This window comes from Anarhichas minor, unplaced genomic scaffold (assembly GCF_050575085.1).
Source record: "Anarhichas minor isolate MPS153535 unplaced genomic scaffold, ASM5057508v1 ptg000033l, whole genome shotgun sequence".
NCBI classification, from domain to species: domain Eukaryota; kingdom Metazoa; phylum Chordata; class Actinopteri; order Perciformes; family Anarhichadidae; genus Anarhichas; species Anarhichas minor.
This window is the reverse complement of record NW_027466479.1, coordinates 3,189,765-3,210,767: the sequence shown is the minus strand read 5'-3', so window position 1 is coordinate 3,210,767 and position 21,003 is coordinate 3,189,765. Positions and strand designations below refer to the sequence as shown.

Below are 21,003 nucleotides of genomic sequence, written 5' to 3'. Positions count from 1 at the left end.
ATCTGTAAGTGTTATATGTATTTCCTTTCGACCCTTTCTTCCTATTCATATGAAATTATCCTCAAATTGATAAGAAATTTGCTAAAATTAACATTTTAAGACTTCAGATGAGACATTAGTTTACTTTATAAGTACCCCAAAAGGGGGAAAAACATATGTCTATAGTAATGAAACATTAATGGTCCTTTTGTATTGAAGTTGTTCTTGTACTTTCTCTTTGTTGAAATGTACATTTAATCCATGGTATATTTTACATAGACTGTTGTATAATTTACACAAACAGGCATTATTGGGGACACCAAAATCACGTGGGTGCTGTGAAGGACCAGTGTATATAAACCCTGGCCGGACATTGGTTCATCCTCTTTCTGGCGGCGCTTTACACAGTAGGACGTGAACACTAGTCATCCGGAGTTTTCACAGATTTCGATACTTAGAAAGAAACGATGGCAGGTAACGTTAAACACTGCGAGTATATTCCTTACGTGCGTTTCAGGCGTATGACGTAGTTCCTTTATGAAAAGAGAAGAAGAGCAGCGTCAGCTGTGCTTCTTCCACGCGGAGCACATGGCCCTGCGAGAAGACCACGAGGCAGGAGGAGAACTGCCTTGGACCTGCGACCTCCTCGTTCTCTCAGTAGAGAATGAGGCTCCTCGATAAGTTACTGATATGAAGACTTTGTGTCCAAGGAACTCCGGGAGAACCAGGCTTGGAGGTGGATGAATACAGTGAGTCGGTGGTTATTATACCGTCAAGATAAATGCCACGTGGCTGCAGTTTTCAGAAAAGCAGTCCTTCATTGGCTGCATGTTTGAGTGCATTACGAACGTTAATGTGGTAGTTAAATAAGAGGCTACATTTATCAAAATTAAGTGGCATATATTCTAAAATAACCCTCCAAACTAATTTAGTTATATTACACATTTGTTTATTACTGAGATAAATATAAAAAGTAACTTAAATAGTGAGGTCGCCATTGTACAGAAATGCTTTAACTGACCCTCCTGGATAGTCTGTAACCCGAGTTTGTAGGACTACAAAACAAGATTTACTGTTTTATTCTCTAAACTCTCCAGACTACATGCTTTAAATGCAGAATTTAAAATTATTCTCAGCTCACTAGTCTTTCCTAATATGTGTCACGTGTACATCTGTATGCAATCCAAGTAACTTACAGTATCTGATGTTGTTTCAGTGTCTCACTTTTTTTTTTAACTGCTACAGATGTATATTTAATTTAAAATGCTTTCGTGAGAAAGGAACTACAACCCTTGACCGAGTAATAGAAATGAACTCTCCTGCTGTTTCAGGCTCACTGACTGAGGATGGGTGCATCTGAGGACCACCAGGTGGTTCTCCTGCCTGCTGGGTGTTACAGTACAGGTCCTGCCTTCAGTGAGAGGTCTGCAGCCATGGTGAGGACCAGGACTGATGCCCCTGGATGATGTGCTATGAGAACAATATGCTACTGTGATGATTTACTAGACTAGAGTCTCTGATTATACATGATGCTGTTTCACAGTGCACTGAGCATGCATATTACCGATTCTCAGTACAAACTGTGAACATGAGAACTGGTTCTGATGCTGTCCTCTCTGTACTCACCAGGTGTTTAAAAGTCGGACTAGCTGGAGACTGCTCTCTGGGTAAGTCTGGGATCTAAAAGCCTCTGTTCTGTAGTTCTATGTGGAATGATGATTTACTAGACTAGAGTCTCTGACAAAAGCATGAAGATGTTTTCACAGTGCACTGACCACATAACTACGCCACTGGTATGTTTTACCCCTTTTACTGCAAATCATAGAACTGCTGGACAATTCATAGTTGTCCTCTACAACACAACCTATTTTATTCTACATCATGGAGACGCATGAAAAGTTCTTTATAATTACAACATGTCTGCTTTTATGAAAGGCATTATGGTGGTGTGATACAAATCTAAGGACTGATGGCCTTAATGTTTGTACTGCATCGCTTCAGTAATGCCACTTATTATTCACTGGAAACTCAGTTTGGCTCACAAACATTGTCTTACTTACCCTTAGGCCTGCTTATATTGTATTGAGTACATCTGCATTCTGCTGCCACCTTATTGCAATGAAACTGACCCAGTTATCCAGAACCGTACAGACCAGTTTCTTTGGAAAAAACTATCTGATTGCAGTAGAAGGGTAAAACATCCAAACGTGTGTGTGTGGTCCCTGAACGTGTCGTTGTTCTGCCATGTGGATATTGATTCACATTTATTTGCCTTGTAGCTCGTCACCACGCGGACAGAAAGGAGTCGACGTGACAGTCGAACGAACAGCTGCAAGCACCAACTTCTCTCAAAGTTCAGCCCAATGATGGTTTCATTTTTGAGGTAATGCAGAAGTGTCTGGGCTATAAGCTGCTGTAATATTGACTAATGCCTTAATGATGTGTATAACTCTTGGTTAGGGCCATCAAATGGGGCTTCGAGCTTTTCTCCCATAGCTTTTGTCTGAGTTTGGTCAATGATGATTCAGTTATCTGGTTCTACTGATGTAAACTGAAGTCTACTCGCAGCGCACTGAGACACTCGGACTGCTAGAGCTTCTGTTGAGGAACTTGTGGAAGCCAAACATTAGTCACTGATATTTCTATGTTGTCAGGTACGACGGTGGCAGCCCAAGCTGGATGACAGTCCTGAACTGCTGCAAGTGTCAAAGACGGGTCCATACCAAGTCATCCAGGAAATGAAGCATCAACTGTCACTGTTCATATAAATAAACGGGCTCTTTCCTCTAACCCTTGCCATGTGGATGTATTTAAAGACATTTCAAATAAATGGTTGAAAAGAACTTGAGTTTCCTTTTCTTTTTTCAGTGAAGGCAGGTTTATTACAATAAAAAGACAGGAAATAGACTCCAGTACTACACAATTGTGGAGTTACATTAGTTTTGTAACTAATGGCACTGACTACTGCTGCATTACAACTTCTGACTTTTCCATACAAACCTATTAACATACTGAATGATGGCAGTAGATTACATGAGGCAGCTGAAGTACCAAACCTGTTCCAGTTGGTAGCTAGTGACTTGATCCTCCCAACAGACTGTTAGGCAGCATGACATATTGTGCATTTTTAGAAATGCTTGCATGTTTTATAACTTGACTTTAATGACGTGCAGCTACTTGAAGGAGGGCTGTTTGGTTAAGACTATAAAACCAACCAGCTCTCCACGTGACCAGCTCTAATGTAATCACCTGGTTGACTGTTTCAAACGCTTAACATGTATTTAAGGCTAGACCCGCAATCAAAAATACTGGTGTCTTAAAGTAAATGTCAGCGGGTAAGACTGCGGCCACATGTCTGAGCTTGGAATGTGTTGAAAGCACGGAACCTTGTAAAGAGCATACGCATGAACTAAGTTAGACGATCAAGTAACTTCGTTTTATTTTGAAGGACGACACCTAACCGGTAGTCCGTCTTTGTTCTCATAATTAGCTAGGTGTTAACGATAAACGTTCCGGTGCACGTTACCTTTTTGTTGCTGTTAGCAGCACCGACAATGGTAGAAATACCCGTCGTTACTGAGCTTTATCTGGAAGCTAAATCAAAACGATAAACCCGTCAGTGTGTTTCCAACACGGCCTCCAGAAGTTGAGCAACTTGGGTCTGTGTGCCGACTTATTTGATGCTAACAAAGAGGGCTAGCTTACGGTCTGACGGACAAACTCAAGCTAACGTAGTTGAAGGTAAGCATTTATTTATCATATTAGCTGAGACACACCCAAAACTCGACAAATATTTTTCCTTAAATGTGTTGGTAAAGGTTTGGCCAGCTGACGTTAGTTGCTAACCAACCTGTCTTTCTATTAACGTTAAAAAGCTGCACGACTATGAAGACGTGGAACTTAGCTAACTCTTATTCACGTTGACGTGTGATTGGGCAGACGGTTCAGCTAACGTTAACGCTTCTTCTGTTTGATTTGCAGGTGTGAAGACTGAAGCAATGTGTTCCGAAAGACTGAAAAGTTGAACAAGTTTGTCAAACAATGACGTTAATTGTAGTCGGTTGACGTTTAAAAAGTCAACTCAACCTGTTCACTAGGAACTAGCCGCTGCTAACCTGCTCATTGTGCATATTCTACGGTGACTTTGAGTTATTTGAAAGCAACCTTGGCCAATGGTTGCCAGGTTAAACCAAAGACATGTAGACGAGAAGCCTGACTTACAAATGCTGTCATTTCATTAAGAGCATTGTAAGCAGGAGGTGTCACTCTGTGTCTGTTGAGCTGCTCAAACACACCCACAGGTGTGTCTATGGTTTGAGGACGTATGTGCCTAGGCCTGAATCCTTGTGAACAAGTATTACAACTTTACAACTGAACCGACAGTACATGCATGCTTTTCCAGTAAGCTCACAGAGCTGCCAGGACAACGTCAGTGAGAGGAGCTGAAAACTGCGTGTCTTCACTTTCAATTCAACTCCAACACGCTCAGAGAAAGCATGACAGCTGTGGTAGGCCGAGCATGGGGGTGGGTGCGCTCATGGGGCAGCAGTGCAGTGTCAGAGAATACCACACCGGGGATAACCAGGGGCCACAATCACGGCACGGGGGGGTGGACCTCTTGGATCTGGGGAGGGTGGCGGCGTCAAAATGACCAAAGTAGTCCAGCAGAGGAGTACTGGGAGGCGCAGGAGAAGCTTCCGCCCATGGCAATAGAAGTCCTCAGCGCTGGGAAACAGGAGATGAGCGCAAATTCAGAGCATGTTTCTAGATGGTGGAATAAATATCTCCCAACGTCTTACCTTTCGTGGCCAAGCAAAACAGAACCAAGTGGATTAAGACGAAGGAAACGTGATGGTCGGAGTGGAGATGTGTATGACTGTGATATTGATGGGGACTTTTCTGACTACGAAACGCCTCCTCCGTCTCCTACGCCTCCTTCCTCTGAGCTGACATCTCCTTTCCGAATCTTTGCGCACAGCTTGAAGGTGGAAATCCTTCCAGAGCACTACGAGATCTCTTTCAACTTCCTCCGCCACTTGTTTGATCTGTTTGTCGTTGGCTTTCTGTGGACCGTGTCCCCCCCTGCCAAGCTGATCCTGGAGGTGTTGGGGGTCCAGGGAGCTCTGAGGCTGTGGTTCCACGGTATGGCCATGTTTTTTGTCTCCACAGTTGGAATGGCAGGACTACTCTGGTTGATCCAGGAGTATCTCCCTCAGTTTGCTTTGATCTATGGCATCATCCAGGCATTGGTGATCTCTGTCAGTGTTCGTCAGAGTGTGATCCTCGGCGTAGAGGAAGAAAAAGAAGACTATGATGAGGAGGCCACGGTGAACGAAGACATGAAAGACAGTGGGGAACCTAAAGAAAAGCTGGTGTCTGCTAAGGACATGGTGAAGACAAGTTAAATCTAAGGTAAGCCCCTTCGTGCATCTCATGTGATATTCAGGTTACATTTGAACACCTGCTATATGTGTTTTCAGTAGTGTTTTGGTTTTATGAATGCATAAGTTCAATTTAAATTTCAAAAAGTCCCAAACCAGAAACCTCCGAGCTTTAGATCAGTATGAACAGCAGGAGGAGGTGAGTAGACACACAGCATGGTCAGTGCAGGTAGCTTAGCTGAGGTCAGCTGGGCTCAATCTGCAGCTTCACTCGGGTGATGTGATGAAGGTCTGGAGGTCACGATGAGCCCTGCTCATGGGCCATAGTAATAATAATAAGTGACCATAATACATGAACCAATATTTCCTCTACAAAGGATTTAATGAATATTGTGTATGAGATTTAGTGAGTGCGATGGAGGGATTCCAGCTGTCCTTTAGTCTTTATGTACTATTAGAGTACAACTTTGAGGTACTTTAGTTGAGTGTGAACCATTCTGCCCTTCTTTGTACCTCTCCTCCACTACATTTATCTGACACATATATGTACTTGAGCCAAACAAAGGAGCAACACAATTGGCTTATTGTGTCTATGTTTATTAGTATTTGTTGATATACCATTACCATATATGAAATATTCAGCTATCAATATCAGTATTGGCCTCTAAAGTCCATGTGAGAGGTATATCACTAACTACTTACTTGGCAGGTTCAGTTTTCAAGTTCAAAAGGTATGATGGTCGTTTAATATCCAATAAACTAGAAAGTAGTTGGAATAGTTCCAGCGTGACACAAAATACTACTTCCACTGATAACTATAATACAAAACATACTAATATATCACTCACACGGGCAGTTATTCTGCAGAACAAGTACTTTTCTTTTTGAAAACATCAATCCGTTCTTTTACTTCTGTAAGATTTTCAATGCCAGACGTTGACTCGTTTTTTATAGTGAACTGAGTGGTTAGTTAGCTGTGTTATATAAAAATAGTCCGACTCTCATTTTGGCCACAGTTGAGTAAGTTGTGCTGATTGATACTGATACCTAATTCTTTTTATTTGGCAATAAGTCCTCTGCTAGCTCTTTGTTCTTGGCCTGTGCCCAGAATATGCAGAATATCTTTCTTTAGTCCGATTACTAGCGATCACAATGATACCAGACTTACAGACTGGTCGACCTTCTCGGCTTCTTTGTATCCGACAGCCTACAGAAGGCCAGTGTGCTTTACATGTTGCTGTATTTTCCATATTGATTACAGGCCTGGATCAACTGATATGACACAGGGCCTTAATGCACGTTTCTAATTGAGGTACTGTAAGAGGAACACGCATTCACATACTCTCACACAGTAAGGCCTTCTTCATCTATTTAGAATGTGTTACCATAGAGAAAGGAGTGTGACATTGTCTGAGTGCTGTGAAACCAGCAGGAACCACACAATGAAAGGATTCACAGAGCTCTCCCACTGCTTCACTCTTCATATTAGTCTGTTAACAGAGAAATGCACCATCAGAGTTACAGCCTACTATAACATACCGTGTACATTTGGATGTATAGAGAGGATTGTTGATTGGTTGTCTGACACCAAGCAGTGACCAAAAACAGAGCTCACCTGAAGTAAACAAACTGTGGTAGTTACTGATAGAAATGAGGCCAAAACTGCTCAATTAAGACCAAAAATGATCCAAAGCAATGTGGAGAAAACCAGCCTCCTGTAGTTCATTTGATGAGTTCATATGTGACCTATTTTGATCATAGGGCAGTGTCCAGGTTTCCAGAACTCCAATGGCACTGCACCAACCAGAGGCCAGCACCAGCCTCTGCACACGGCCACCTCATGTTGGAGCTCTGCTGTTCAGAAGAGCTGCTTATTAAGTGATCTCTGTCTGTTCCACAGACGCAGAGTGTTGAGGAGTCGACATCAGTCCAGCGGTACCAGGCCTCCTCCAGCGGGACGCTGTTCTGCACCTCTGGGCTCTGCAGTGTCACGAAACAATTGTATTGCACCTTCATCACAAACTCATCGAAGTTTTACTCATGTCACTTTATGCTCAACACTATAACACTATTGATGTGTCCTCAGTCTGAATGTTGTTCATATGGATCGCAGTACAAAGTTCAGTATCAGAAAGTAAACCACTCCTCAGTAATAAAAGGAGCCATGAACGTTCAAAGAAGAGAAAGAATCACTCTGTTGCTTTTTATTGTTGCGTTGTAATTCTTGTCCTGAGGGACTGCTTCTGTCATGATTCACCATCAGACCAGTTTGGGACCAGGTGACTGCCTGTGGTGCATTCTGGGTGTGAAGAAATGAACAAATTTGAACCCAAAAGAACCAAATTCACAGCTTGCATTATCTGAAATTGTAGGCATCACCACGAGGAGAAAAGAAAGAAGGAAAGAGGCAAACTTATAACGACCGGACTGCAGCGACAAGGAACCTGTTCAGGCTCTGTGTAGAGGAGTTTCATAATGAAGTCCGTATCAAGTGAACGGTTCTATCACGTGGAGGGCAGTTTCACCAAAGACTAGTGTCTGTGTTCTGAGGCTTGGATTTGGGTTTTGTCTTTGGCCACCATCTTAAGGCAAAGTCCCATTAAATGTCTCCCCAGCTCTCCTTTAGTTCAACTGTAAAACATGACACTCCCGGACCACAACGTGCAGCACCGCTTTGTTTCCCGTCTGATCGTGCTGAGTCATGTTTGTTACTCACGGCTCACCTGTGACATCACTGATGAACAGAAGGCTGATGTCCACATGGGGTCAGTGTCACTGAGAGACACTCACACTACACGTACCTACTGAAGCCATAAGACGTCCAACGTTAGTCACTTACAAATACAATGTGTGTGAGACCGAGGACTAAATGAATGAACTGCTTTGGTTGCTTTGATGTACAGTATTTTTTTGGAACAAGCGTCTAATTGCAGTCAGCTGTGATAGTTAAATACTATAAATATATATAACGGTGTTCCCGAGGCATACAGTACTATATATATATATATATATATATATATATATATATATATATATATATATATATATATATATATATAAACGTGAACTCATTAAGAACATGGCACAGTCAGAAAGTATCCGTTTGGAGGTTTTCAGTGACACATAATACCAGCAGCACATTCTCATGTGTCGTTTTTTACTTCATGTCTATTTCCTCTGCTATGATATTGCTTGTTTCAAACTGACCTTTTCTCCACACGTATGCATTTTTATGGGCTTTATCTTCCTTACCATGCTTTAGATTTAAAGGTACAGAGATAATATGCTGGTTTTAGTGCACAATAGCATGCTTTATATTCAACACTAATGTATTTAACCACATCAGACATTCTCTTTATAGCATACGCCTCTAATCCATTTATTCATAAAAACATGGCTAAGTTTGCTCACCTGTAAGATGTGGAACAATATTGTAATTAAATGATCTTATTGAGATGTAATTGTCCAACTGTGTGCACATGATGTATGACCAAATTAGAATATCGATGATAAAATCCCATATTTATGAAAAGGCAGAACTGCTACCAAAATGAAAAAGAAAAAAGTCATTTTCAGTGTTCTCCAGAACGCTCCATTATGACATGAAACTAAATGTCAGATTGTCTTGAACATGAAAATAAAATTGCATATTCAGGGCTGGAATAATCGATTAGTTGACAGAAAAGTTATCTGCAACTATGTTGATGATGGATTGCTTGTTGAACGGGAATATTCTTCACCTTTTATGTGGACGTCCAATCACTGCTGATGGTAGCTGTAGTCCACTGAGGAAAGAAACTCCAGACAATTTCTTTATTGATCAGGATACAGAAAAATACAACTGTTCACCTTCTGAATTCAAGTTTCTCTTTTACACTGAACTAGTCTTGACCTGGTTAACTCATCGTAAAACACGCTTCATTGAAACTGGACGGATACAAAGTAGCACTCACCAAACACGTCTTGGTCTTTCCACTGTTCCAACCATCAGAGGCTCTGCTTTGGTCCAAACAGATCTTGAATTCCCAGAGTGAGATGTGAAGATATTCCAGCTCTACACATTGTTGGCTGCCTGCTGATCAGCTGCTCACTCTTCTTCAGAGGCACACCATTTAATTCGAATGACAAAGACCGGCCCAACCACGGGTCTCTCTTTTCCAGTTGATCTTCTGGATCCTGCTGAAGGTCTTCAGCCCACCTCTGTCCCAGTGAGGACCAGAACGTTCATGCATAGTAGTGACACACTCACGGCTCGCTCGCTCTGGGATGTCGGTGGCGACAGCGTCAAACAAAAACTGCCCAGTAGAATAAATGTGTTTCTGTTGGCATCGAGGGCAAGTCGCTGTTTGCTCTCGAGGGCTCAGATTCTGGAGGGCCCCCACCGGCCATATCCTGCTGCAGCTGAAGCCTGAGTATCTGAGTAAGCAGACAATGCTGTCAAATCTACACTGTAAACATCCTCTGCACTTATATTTTGTGATGTATCACAAGCGACGATGAACCAGGAAGTGTTTGAGCAGCATTGAGCCTCACAGCTACCGAAGCTCAAGTAGCCCTCTGTAGTTGTTCCTCACGCTGTCACACTGGACACACAGAGAACATTCTATAACTCAGACAGCAAGAGATATGGCAGAAAATCACGCATTTCACTTCTAGTAGAAATGCCAAAGACTTACTAGTTCCAATATCTCAGTTGTCAGTTTGCTGAATGGTTAGCACAACAAAAGAAGTCCTTTGAAGAGAACACCTTGCGCTTTAGGAAAGCGTGAGGGCCATTTCTCTGTTGTTTTACATCTTACACACCAAATAAAAGTCAAGAAAAGAATTGTTCGTTGCCGTCATTTAACTATAATTTGAGTAATGTTTTGATTTATATTGTTACTAATGAAAACAAAATGTCTTTTTCTTGGTCAACCTGATAATAGTTGACTAACAGGTTTCATGAAAGCGGTTGAAACTAATCAGGTAATAAAGTCTGGTGCCGTTTTCATTTTCAAGTTGAAGTTGCACATTGTCTCCCTTTCAATTCCATTATTATGGCTGTGTTAAGTTAAGAGTGTACTGAACACTATTGGCGCTGTCCTTTTTGTTTTATTTTTCATCTATTACAGTATTGATGTATTTTCAGGCAGTAAAATTTGATTTGTAATTTAAATGTTTTCATTTGTGCACACAAATGAAAACATTTAACATGTCCATGAACAACTGTCCCAACAAGGTGACACAGTGCTTTTATTCATTGTTTGTATCAGAGTAAGGAGAGCAGTCAGTCCTGGGACCTCTGAGCTATTACTGTACATTACTGTACATCTCATTCATACTGCTCTGAGGTTACATCCCCACCGGCTCAATAAATATTCTCTTTTATGACGTCTGCTTGTTTTTCATTTCCTACACATCTTTCTGAAATCCTGCATGACATACCTATTGATGGTTGATTTTGATTGCACATTTGTTTATTGTGCTGGGAGAAGCTTTTCAGTAGAACCAACACAAACTTCTAACATTTCCAAAGAAGAAGAAAACAAACAGTATGGTAGTTTAAAGGACCACGCTGGTGTAAAGACACATTACAAATCATTTAAATGGTAAACAGACTTGTATTTAATATCGCACCTTTCTCGTCTTCTGACCACTCACAGCTTTAACACTACATGTGATCATTTACCCAGTTTATGTGCCACCTGCCATCACGACCCTAAACCTAAATGAACTTCGTTACATGATGACACGGACCAACGGCATCGCCTTTGGGGGAATGAAGTGTCTAACCCGAGGACACTTTGACATGCGGCCTGGACAGTCCTGGAGGAGCCGGGGATCAAACCAGCGATCTTCCAGTTGGAAGACGACCCGCACGATCTCAGAGCCACAGCCATACATACAGAGGCCATACATACAGTGGGGTTCTGATACCCTCCTGGCAGACATTTGTTTTGTCTTTTCAGTATGCTTCAAAAAACCCTGCAGATAATTGAGCTAAAGAGCATCGCTTTTCATGCAGTAGTTCAGAGTACCAGGATGTGATTGTGATGTTGTAGTGATACGTTACCTAGTGAGTAGTAACCGGATATTAAATGATCTCCAGGCCTCACTTGCTTTCTGTACATGTCACACTAGCATGACAATGACATTCAGAAATTGGACAAATTTAATTTCTGGCGATTCCATTATTGATTATACAGCAAAGTTCACCACTTTAAGTAAGGACATGTTTTTTAGCTTAGAATCAAACCATATTTGAGCTGCAGTGTGTCCAGTATTAAAGTGATACCGTTTGACTCTTAGTTGACTTAAGGTCCTCCTCATGTCGGTGATGTTGTGCTACAGTATCCCCACATTCAAAACTGTTACAATCAAATGACCACACACCAACTGCCCCCTGACCTGAGACCAGGTGAACCTCTGGGGTCATGAGCCAGATGTTGCTGTTCGGTTGGTGAACCAGTTGAAGATCACAGAATCCGTTTGTAATCTTTATGCTGTACTGCAGATGAAGACATGGATTCATCTTTTAAAACCATCACCAGAGACTTGTCTTTAGGTCAGCAGAAATAAAATATGTTCACATGCTGATTCATGAGCCTTTAGGGTCATACTCCTATGTAATACACAACACACACATGGAGGCCACTTTAATCAGTTTAAAACTTTAATTCACATGAAACCTGCTTTCATTATGCTTAATAGTATATACAGAAAGGTGCAGTACCAGTACAAGAACAATGTACATCTGTAACAATGTCAACGTGAAGAGATGGCACAGAGCGTGGTGTGCTTCACACTTCTGTTACATATTAAACAGGGTCTGAAACTGCAGAGGATGAGGGTGATGATGGAGTCTGTATCCGGTATGTTTTGGTCATAGCTGAGACATGAGTACAAAGCCTGAGGCAGCAGTCATGCACCTCCACCTGTCCTGTTGAGAAGAACTCTGATCACTGAACACTGTGTCTGTATCCAGTTACCTCACCGCATTAAACAGCAGTCAGTCATCCTGCAGCGCACACATAGCCTCAGTCTTTAAATAGAGTGCAGAGAGTCAAACGATGACCCACATGCACCTGTACTGAATGGCAACCTAATGGTGCATTAACAGAAAAGCTGTCCCCACTGGTGTGGTCCCCGACCCCCATCTCCCACCTGACTTCACTCACTACCACCCTGTGCAACCAAATAAACTAAAAGTCGTTGTTTCTAGGATTGTCCAGTGGATACAATGGATTCATCTAAAGATCGAGCAATGAAAGCAGCAGAGGGTTTTAAAGTGACAGACACCAACACTCCGTCAGTGAGGTCTCATCAACAAGGATCTGTAATCTGAGGAGGCAGCGCTACAAGTCTGACTGGTCTCATGGCTACCCAGACCCACGGCCTCCATATGTAGTTTCACTGATCAAGTTAATGAAGTCCTCCACATATGAAGAACAGGGCCCTGATCACGTAGTCCTACAGATCATACCATCATAATATAATCAGTCTTATGCAATATGCTCCGTCAGCATCTATCACTAAACTTTAAACCAGAAACAGACAGCACTCACTCAACTAAACAAGAGGGAGAACGTCTAACTCTCACAGAATGGTCTGTGATTGCAATGTTACTACACGGACTGAGGTCGACTGCATATCAAGTGTTAGCATGTTTACAATGAAGTCCAGCAATAAATGAAGAATAAAAAGCAAAGTGTTGTATTCATACATAACCTCAGCATTGAATGGCCCTCCTAACGCGCTGCACGCTGAGCTCCAGCATGTCCTGCTGGAGTTACAACTGTCTGGGCAAAGATGTCTGAACTCCACAGAGATGGGATAACATGTAGTGCTCTATATGTTTCAGTTCATTCATGACAAAATCACAAGCTCTTTATATTACTGCGGATCCAAAGCACTCCAACCCGTTGTAGCCATTGAAGTCCACTCGTTCTCCTACAGGATGCCAATCTGACTTCTAGAGACAGTCACATGGTCTGCAGCTATGTGAAGATGACCAATGTGACTGGTAGTAAACGGGCTCAAACATGGTACAGTCCAGTGCTTTGATCAGCACTGCATGTTGAAGGGCTGAACAGCATCCATCATGTTGTATGTGTTGAGGAGACAGAAGGATGCATGTTGTCTTCTGACCTGGTGACATCACTACACCACACAGTACCAGTGACTTCACATGTTTTGGCTCATTTATGACATCACATTTTGTTTACATTACTGCTGCCGACAATTTTCCAAAGCATGACAACTAGGGTTTTGATTCCCTTCGTCCTGACTCCCAGGCAGTAACAACTTGTAATCCATCATTTCCTGTTTTATTGTTGGAAGAGTTTAGTAACCATCGTTTGGGGGGGGGTGGTAAAGCAGGCCTAAGTGCAGGCTGATGTTTTGGGTAAAAAAAAAAAAAAAAAAATGTAATCAGCTAAATCTTGCCAGAATAATAATACTTGAGCATATAATTGTGAAGGGAATATATTTGGGTTTTTGGACAGAACAAGCCACATTAAGATGTCAACTTATAGCGCTAAAGCTTTTCTGACATTTTGATAAAATGGAACAAATCTTTAATAGAGCTGTCCTGATTTGTCTATGTGTCATTCAGTAGCTTGACAGAATGAATCTGCACAGGTTCTCTTTAAGATGTCACACCCTCACTGGTATCAGACAAAGTGAATGTTCATCACCCAGAGTCCTGAATAGAGAGATGCACTCGGTTCACTACTCCATTACTTGAGAACAATTAAAGTAGATTAAGCAATTACGAAAAAGTCATCAGTTGAAAACGTAATTGCATACCGGCATAACAACTCGGACAGAAATAAAAGCAGCCGTGATGTTCACTGTGATGGATCACAAACCTCAGTTTATTGTCATAGCATAGTGAATTAAATAGGAAATAGGAAAGCATTGCTAATGCTACCATTTTGCTAGCTGCTTTGGAGAATGCTCAGCGGTGATGTACAGTGATGCACACCGTGTGTGATCCGTAGTAAACGGGCTAAAACATGCAACAATCACTACCGCGTGTCTCCTTTAAGACATTGTAAATATGAACTTGTAGTCATCATTCCATGTGACGCATGTCAGTTGGCACAATACTGAGCATGCTTTTATCTGTAGAAAGAATTAGGCTCATTCAACAATCCATGTAGCTCTGTGAAGTACAGAGCGGCAGTAATCCTGCTCCAGCTGCTCCAGATGCTGACTCCTACCTGTACTTCAGTGATGGAACCAAACTAAAAAAATAAATAAAAAAAAAAAGAGTGCAGTCGTTGTCATGGTGAGAAACCCCTCAGAGCCCACATTCAGCCTGATGGCTCACTAGTGGTTGTGTGACCCTCCAGAGTTTGGGGGCCCTGTGGTCCCTCCACCCCCCCTCTGTCCAGGGCCTCTCCTGTCGTGGCCCAGAATACAGTGAGCACTGCCGCACCCTTCATCATCATCGTCTCCCTCGCTTTCAGAGGACGACTCTCCAAACTGCCGGGGCTTCTCATAAATACAGCAGCCTGGAACACAACATAAACAGTTAGGATCCGTGCATGTGAGCTACATGTACAGCTGATGCCTTCACCGACTACATCAGCATGACATCTTGTTCAAACGCTTAGCTCCACAAATAGGGAGCATGTGGTAAAAATAGATTTTCACTTGCAGTTTGATTTGATAAATGAAGTAGTTCAGCAGGACGGTGAAGAGGCAGAGCTGTGTATCAAGGAGCTGTTTCACACTTCAGAGTGTGTGTGTGTGTGTGTGTGGGCAACAATTAAAATATTTAATCGCATGGATTTTTTGCGATTAATCGCATTGTTATGGCAAAGTTCAATAACGAATTCAAAAGTAGTGTATTGCGCACTTTTATTTTAAAAGTACTGCTATATGAACAAAAGTGCAATAACATTTGGTTCACGAGATGCAGGTAGCATGTTTTATACTTAATGTGAATATAATTCATACTTTGTTGGCATCTTATTCTGAAAACCGGATGTTCGTCTGAAGAAACCGGATGTTGTCTCACGTTAATGTTTCCGCTAACTTTCAAAGTCCTTCGCTCGCTCCCGATCTGTGCCGTTTAAATGCGTTTACCGTGAATTTCAGCATATAGGTGCACTAACATGTAAGTGTCTGCTGAGTTGACCACGGAGATCTGAGTGTCTGCTGACTTTACCTCCAATACAAAACGATAAACATGAGACAGTCTGTTACAATAATAATAAATTAAAAATACTTACCTGTTTTTTTAAATTATTATTATTTTTTTTTCCCCATCTCAAAAGGCTCACACGCACACGCACACACACGCACACACACACACACACACACACACACACACACACACACACAGGATGTTTGCTGGATTTTATCCCACTGTTCTTGTCATCCTCTTGTTGTTATGTCTATGTATTGTCTCTTGTCTTTCAATTTAAAAAAATTATAATAAATTTAAAAAATGCGTTAACGCGCGATAAAATAATTGTCGGCGTTATTTACATATGCACACACACACATACTGTATATACACAGTATATATGGACGAGCATAACGGCCATACGAAAAATGAATTATTTCAGTTCTGATATTAATAACATTCTGAAGTCAGAATTGTGAGATCCCAGAATGTTGAGATTATTTGTATAGACACAGAACAGCTTTGGGCTTTCTCAGGTTTCACTCTTAATGCACAGGGTTATGACGCTGTCAGCTACTTTATGCATGTCATATGCTGTTATGGTCAGCATTAGTTAAGTAGAGTAAGGAGTGCCATCATTTGGCATGTCAATTGTGCTATAAATGTTTTAGGATAGTTTGATTATATTATGCTAATCCACAGTAAATGTGTGTACAATGACGGATAGAGGAGGGTGTCAGTACTCCGGGGATATGGGAACCATGCTGATGGGACATTATGAGCCAATAATATAAAATATATATTGTTGTTGCAAAATTAAAAATCGTAATACATGTTAGCTCTATTTTACTTACTTCTATTTGAGATTTTGAACTTCAGTTCCTATCAAGCTTTGTGTGATACAAACTGGACATATAAGTCAGTGAGGTATCTGTGGGCGACCCCTGAGCCCCGTTTCAGCTGTTATGTTTCACATTTTGGAGAGTCTTCACCATTTAAAGTCATGCTGCACTAGCATGTGCACTCTAAGCATGATGGACAGACCAGCATCACTGGAAAACATCTCAACTTGTAGACCGTGAAGCGAGAGTGTCTTTGATTCTATTTTGTACTGTACTGACTGATTAAAACCACCTACAACATAACTGGTTTTCATCTACTGAGCACCAGTGATATAGGTGACAAGAGGAGCCCGAAGAGCTCAGAGAACGTTAAGGACCATTCCCACCCAGCCACAGCCTGTTCACCCTGCGGCCACTATCACAGTAACACATTTCAGGATATTTAGTAGTACAAGAGAAATAGAAAAAGTAGAGTATTCTATGTACATGATGTGTTGATTTATGGGTTGTAGCAGCAGTGACGTTGTGAGAATTTGATTCTAGATTTTGACTATTTGGATGTAGTCTCTAAAACGGTTGGAGGGCGTGTCTCAGTGAGATACAGCACCACTGTTTAGGACTAACAATGTACACAATGTATAGGGCCTTCAGAAGTCAGCATAACAATGTGGGACAACCTATACCATTGTTACAGCATGCTAAAGCAGCTCCAGCTATCACATTCAACTATCCGACCTTTGCTGACAGAAAAGGAACCAGTGCATTCATTACTTTGCAGTGTGCCTCATGAAGAAGATGAACTCACATTTTGAAGACCTTCTCCCGAGGTGCTCGTTGTCGACGGTGTCACTGGACCACTCCACCTTCTTCTCAGTCTTCCTCTTCCTCAGCTTGATTGTCAGGCTTCGTCCCTCCTGTAACATGTGACAGATACTGGGCTTCAAATGTAAACTGGACGTAGTGTTTGACTGGGTCTTCACACAGCCAGAAGGTCCTCCTATCAAGCACTACACATTCACAAGGCTCTGCTGGCTCCTGGGCCAACACAAAGGATGATGCAAAGGTAGAACATGGAACATTGGTCTGTTCCCTCTCAGCAACTAGTTTGGTGACATAATGTTCAAGTGAATTTTTCATATTGAACATATGCAGCAATATCTTATCATCTCGTCAATAATTGTTCCATTAGGTTCTCACCAACTTAATGGATATCAGTGGGATTGATAAGATTTGTTGCAAATAAAACAATTATTACATGGCCCATAGTATGTGGACACCTGAATATTCAGGCCACTTGCCATAGTGGGACGTGAAATTCCTGACTTGCGATTGATCTTGTAGTTCATCCCAAAGGTGTTGGATGGGGTCGAGGTCAAGGATCTGTGCGGGACAATCAAGTTCGTCCACACCAAACTGGGGAAACATGTTTTTATGGACCTGGCTTTGTATATGGGGACATTATCATGTTGAAACTGGACAGGGCCCAATGTTGGAAGAACACTAATGTGTTCTCTGTTGAAGCATTAAAATGTCCCTTCATTGAAACTAAGGGGCAAAGACCAAACCAGGAAAAACAGACCCAGAGCAGAAGCACGTGGACAGGGTGGTCATGTTTGACTGTATACAGTGCTGCTAGCTATAGTATATCAGATACATGATTGTCTACCATTATTATTTGTCTGTTTCATTGAAGGGAATTTCTCAGGTCTGAATACGATATGACGTGAAGCTCTGTTCTTTCAGAACCGACAGACAGACATGAGTTGAATACCTGCTGTGTACCTGAACCTGCAGAGAACCAGAGGACTCTCCGTTAATGCATAACGTTAGCTACGTTAGAACGTTTTGCACCAACATATACGGTTGCTGTAATGTCAACGGTAACGTTAACTCACTTAGCTAACATCGTAACTAGTGACGTGACTGCCATGTTGTAATGAACAGGTTAGGCCTCGTGAAGCTTCACGGGGTAGGACTGACAGCCGTGTTACAACTTCTGATGACAACATGAACGCGGTCTGCAAGCAGCGCGGCCTCGTTGGGGCTGGACACCACCGAGAGGTTTTACTCTGCAGTAAGAGAACTTTTAGCAAAACAGTCAAACGTCTTCACGACTGGCCAGCTTACCTGCTGGGGCGGCGGCGGTGTGCTCGTCTGAACAGTCTCCGTTATCGTCTCACTCGATGTCCCGGGAACCTCCGCCATCCCTGGAGCTGCTGGCTAACACTACCGTTAGCTAGCTTTAAAATATGAAGAACAGGAGTCGACCGTCAGTGATAGACAATGTCTGTTCGTTATGAAAGCTAACGTTAAAATTACAGATTTGAGTTCTGTAACTAACAGACTGTATTCAAATTGAAGAACGTTGACGTGAAGATAGTGAGGCGTTGAACACTATGTTGAGATGTGGTCAAGCTGCCAAATGAGTTCGTCAGACTCAAACGGAAGTTAAAGATTTTCACCTCAAAACGATTATCAGCTATGTGAATCATGGTGTCACTGTCACATAGACACAAAATAGTCACGCCAAACCACCGAGCTATTCCATAATATTATATATCCAATGAAGGAGCAGTTAGGCCATTAATATTGCATTTTTATTGAACATTGTTTCCATATGTCGTTTTATTTTGAAACGTAGGCAGGATGCTTCGTCTCTCTCTCGGTTTGGCGTGACAGCAGTAGTGTTGTGGGGAAGCTATTTCCAGACGGACAGTGGTTATTTCCTGTTGTCCGTGACATTTTATCTGTCCGTCCAAAACATCCCCCACATGCCAAGAATAAAAGAAAAACATATTATAACAGAGTGATATGAAATTACAATTATTCTACGAAGTTATGCAATGTTAACATAATTAACAGCATGATAGAAATGCACCTTTTTGGGCTTGTAATTGCGAAGTGACTAAGTAAAAGGTCGTGGCTGGCATTTCGGAACACTCGGTGTATTGAAAGCACAGTAAGTACACTAAGCCAGTTGAAATATGAATTGTCACCGCAGATACACTTATTTCACGTTAAGTTAATTTATTAGCTTACTTACAGACGACTCTTGCGTGACATGATTATTTTGTTCGTTTCTATCGTAGTGTGTTATTGAGGATGTGGAGGTCAGGACGTGTCCTGACTTTGAGGCTGACAGCCAGAGGAGAAGCCAGACTCTGTTCCAGCAACCCACCAAAACCTTCCTCCTCTTCATCTCAGTCCAACTCCTCTCCACGGTCCCAAGCAGAGAAGCAGAGGCGGAGACGAGAGCGGGAAGAGGCCATACTGTCAAGTCAACACAGTGTAAGTAGGAAAGAAGCTCCATGCAAAGCAAAATATATCTAGTCTAAACGGTTCAAAGAATAATATAGTGAGAATAAAACTGTGTTAGAGAGAGAGAGAGAGAGAGACACACACACACACACACACACACACACACACACACACACACACACACACACACACACAGACACACAGTGAGAGAGACTGAAGGTGTGGAACCCCTCCTGCTGCATTTTACTGTCAAACCTCAGTCCTCCAGTTTGTAGTCTCCAAGCCCAATTAGAGATCATCCTTTAAACTATGACATCATCAAGGTTACTTTCTCAAGGTATGGTCACATTAGCCATCACGGTTTCTATTGGCCCAGTCAAAGGTGAGTCTGACAGAGCCGGCTGGAGATCACACCGGAGGCTTGAATTTGCCTGAAGTGCAGCCCCTTAATAGAAGTGAATGGGAGACGGAGCAAATATGAACTCCTCCAGAGACATTGTACAACTGTTTCCACAGGCGGAGGAGTATTTTGTGAGATTAGTGGCCATCCGCTTTAAGAATAAACCCAAAATGTACAAGTGGAGGTTTGTCAGTTTGAGACATGTTTAAGCACAGGAATAGTGTCCTCAAAATGTAAAGGCTCTGTAGAGACAGCAGCACACAGCAGCAGCTTTAGTCCTCCATCAGTGTCGAAACAATGTCCAGCCACAGTCCTGCTGTGTGGGTCACCTCTGTTAGCGCCCAGAGGGCCACTCACAATCACAGTAGTTTCATGCACGAAATGGAAATAAATAAACCTGAAGCCTAAAAAGACGATTTGAGTTGCAGCTACGCATGTGAAGTGTGGGCCGTTACTTGGCAGCTTTTGGGCAGTTAAAGGTGGTTTTATATGTCTAAGTGCAACTGCACAAACAAGATGAGGGAGAATCATTATGTAAATAATTTAGCTGCTGACATAGTCAAATTATTTGGAGGAAGTTGGACACATTGGAATGTATTCGATGAGCAAATGTATTGTCTCTTTTTTACTTTATCTTATAAACTCTCAGTCTGAAAAAAAAGATTAGGCTTTCTTTCTATTTGTGCCAAAAAAGTTTCAAAGCTTCAAACGCAGTAAACACAGTGAAATCTGGTGCTTCTTAAAACTTCTATCACTACAACAGCTGTGCCTGACGAGTTGTTCTGGTATAATCTCCAGCATTCAAGAAACTGATCCGCTTTCAAAAGGCAATTTCTCAGAGAACACTAAGTGTAAAATACAGATATTTGATGCAGCAAAACCAGAAATAATACACCATCATAACAGAGTCTTACTAGTGGTTGAACACTCCTCATCTTCAAACCCCCAAGCTTTAGTTTCATTCATGTACATGTTTAATTCTGACAATAGTCATATTTGGTTATGTAAAAGTGGATGTGTTGTTTT

General features: G+C 41.9%; 3 protein-coding genes, 1 long non-coding RNA gene and 1 other non-coding gene across 7 annotated transcripts in view; 4 read left to right on the top strand and 1 right to left on the bottom strand.

Annotated features, from left to right (window-relative positions):
* Positions 1–353: 353 nt before the first annotated feature.
* Positions 354–2,822, top strand: LOC142964987 (uncharacterized). Its single transcript, XR_012957620.1, has 5 exons — positions 354–728; positions 1,311–1,415; positions 1,609–1,646; positions 2,259–2,362; positions 2,634–2,822. It is a non-coding gene; the product is annotated as an uncharacterized LOC142964987 (long non-coding RNA).
* Positions 1,688–1,756, top strand: LOC142965549 (small nucleolar RNA SNORD52). Its single transcript, XR_012957701.1, has one exon. It is a non-coding gene; the product is annotated as a small nucleolar RNA SNORD52 (small nucleolar RNA).
* Positions 2,823–3,441: 619 nt separating the features above from the next.
* On the top strand, positions 3,442–10,727 carry cunh6orf47 (chromosome unknown C6orf47 homolog). 2 transcript variants are annotated; one of them, XR_012957624.1, is made up of 4 exons: positions 3,442–3,720; positions 3,961–5,391; positions 6,622–6,672; positions 7,261–10,727. XR_012957624.1 is itself a non-coding variant. In XM_076105769.1 (3 exons), exon 2 carries the CDS (start codon positions 4,476–4,478, stop codon positions 5,382–5,384), a length of 909 nt encoding a protein of 302 aa, XP_075961884.1. In that variant the 5' UTR covers positions 3,446–3,720; positions 3,961–4,475; the 3' UTR covers positions 5,385–5,391; positions 7,261–10,727. The 2 variants fall into 2 exon arrangements, 1 of the variants encoding a protein (XP_075961884.1); XM_076105769.1 differs by lacking the exon at positions 6,622–6,672 and having other exon boundaries at positions 3,446–3,720.
* A 1,267-nt stretch (positions 10,728–11,994) lies between these two features.
* On the bottom strand, positions 11,995–18,752 carry ppp1r11 (protein phosphatase 1, regulatory (inhibitor) subunit 11). Its single transcript, XM_076105783.1, has 3 exons — positions 18,447–18,752; positions 17,125–17,233; positions 11,995–14,857 (listed from the first exon to the last, which is right to left on the bottom strand). Exons 1-3 carry the CDS (start codon positions 18,522–18,524, stop codon positions 14,673–14,675), a joined length of 372 nt encoding a protein of 123 aa, XP_075961898.1. The 5' UTR covers positions 18,525–18,752; the 3' UTR covers positions 11,995–14,672.
* A 275-nt stretch (positions 18,753–19,027) lies between these two features.
* The window catches only part of vars2 (valyl-tRNA synthetase 2, mitochondrial), a 28,445-nt gene continuing 26,469 nt past the window's right edge, over positions 19,028–21,003 (top strand). For both annotated transcript variants that reach the window (XM_076105779.1, XM_076105778.1), the window contains exons 1-2: positions 19,028–19,278; positions 19,409–19,607. In XM_076105779.1, coding sequence (XP_075961894.1) covers positions 19,422–19,607 — 186 coding nt within the window. In that variant the 5' untranslated portion in view covers positions 19,028–19,278; positions 19,409–19,421. The remainder of the gene's footprint in view (positions 19,279–19,408; positions 19,608–21,003) is intronic.

Bases quoted from the DNA above. Each gene is read 5' to 3' on its own strand.
- cunh6orf47 (XM_076105769.1), top strand. From the start codon at position 4,476: ATGACAGCTGTGGTAGGCCGAGCATGGGGGTGGGTGCGCTCATGGGGC.
- ppp1r11 (XM_076105783.1), bottom strand. From the start codon at position 18,524: ATGGCGGAGGTTCCCGGGACATCGAGTGAGACGATAACGGAGACTGTT. The intron at 17,234-18,446 runs GTAAGCTGGCCA...CACATGTTACAG, and splicing joins CACCGCCGCCGCCCCAGCAG to GAGGGACGAAGCCTGACAAT. The intron at 14,858-17,124 runs GTGAGTTCATCT...GTTGTGTTCCAG, and splicing joins CGGGAGAAGGTCTTCAAAAT to GCTGCTGTATTTATGAGAAG.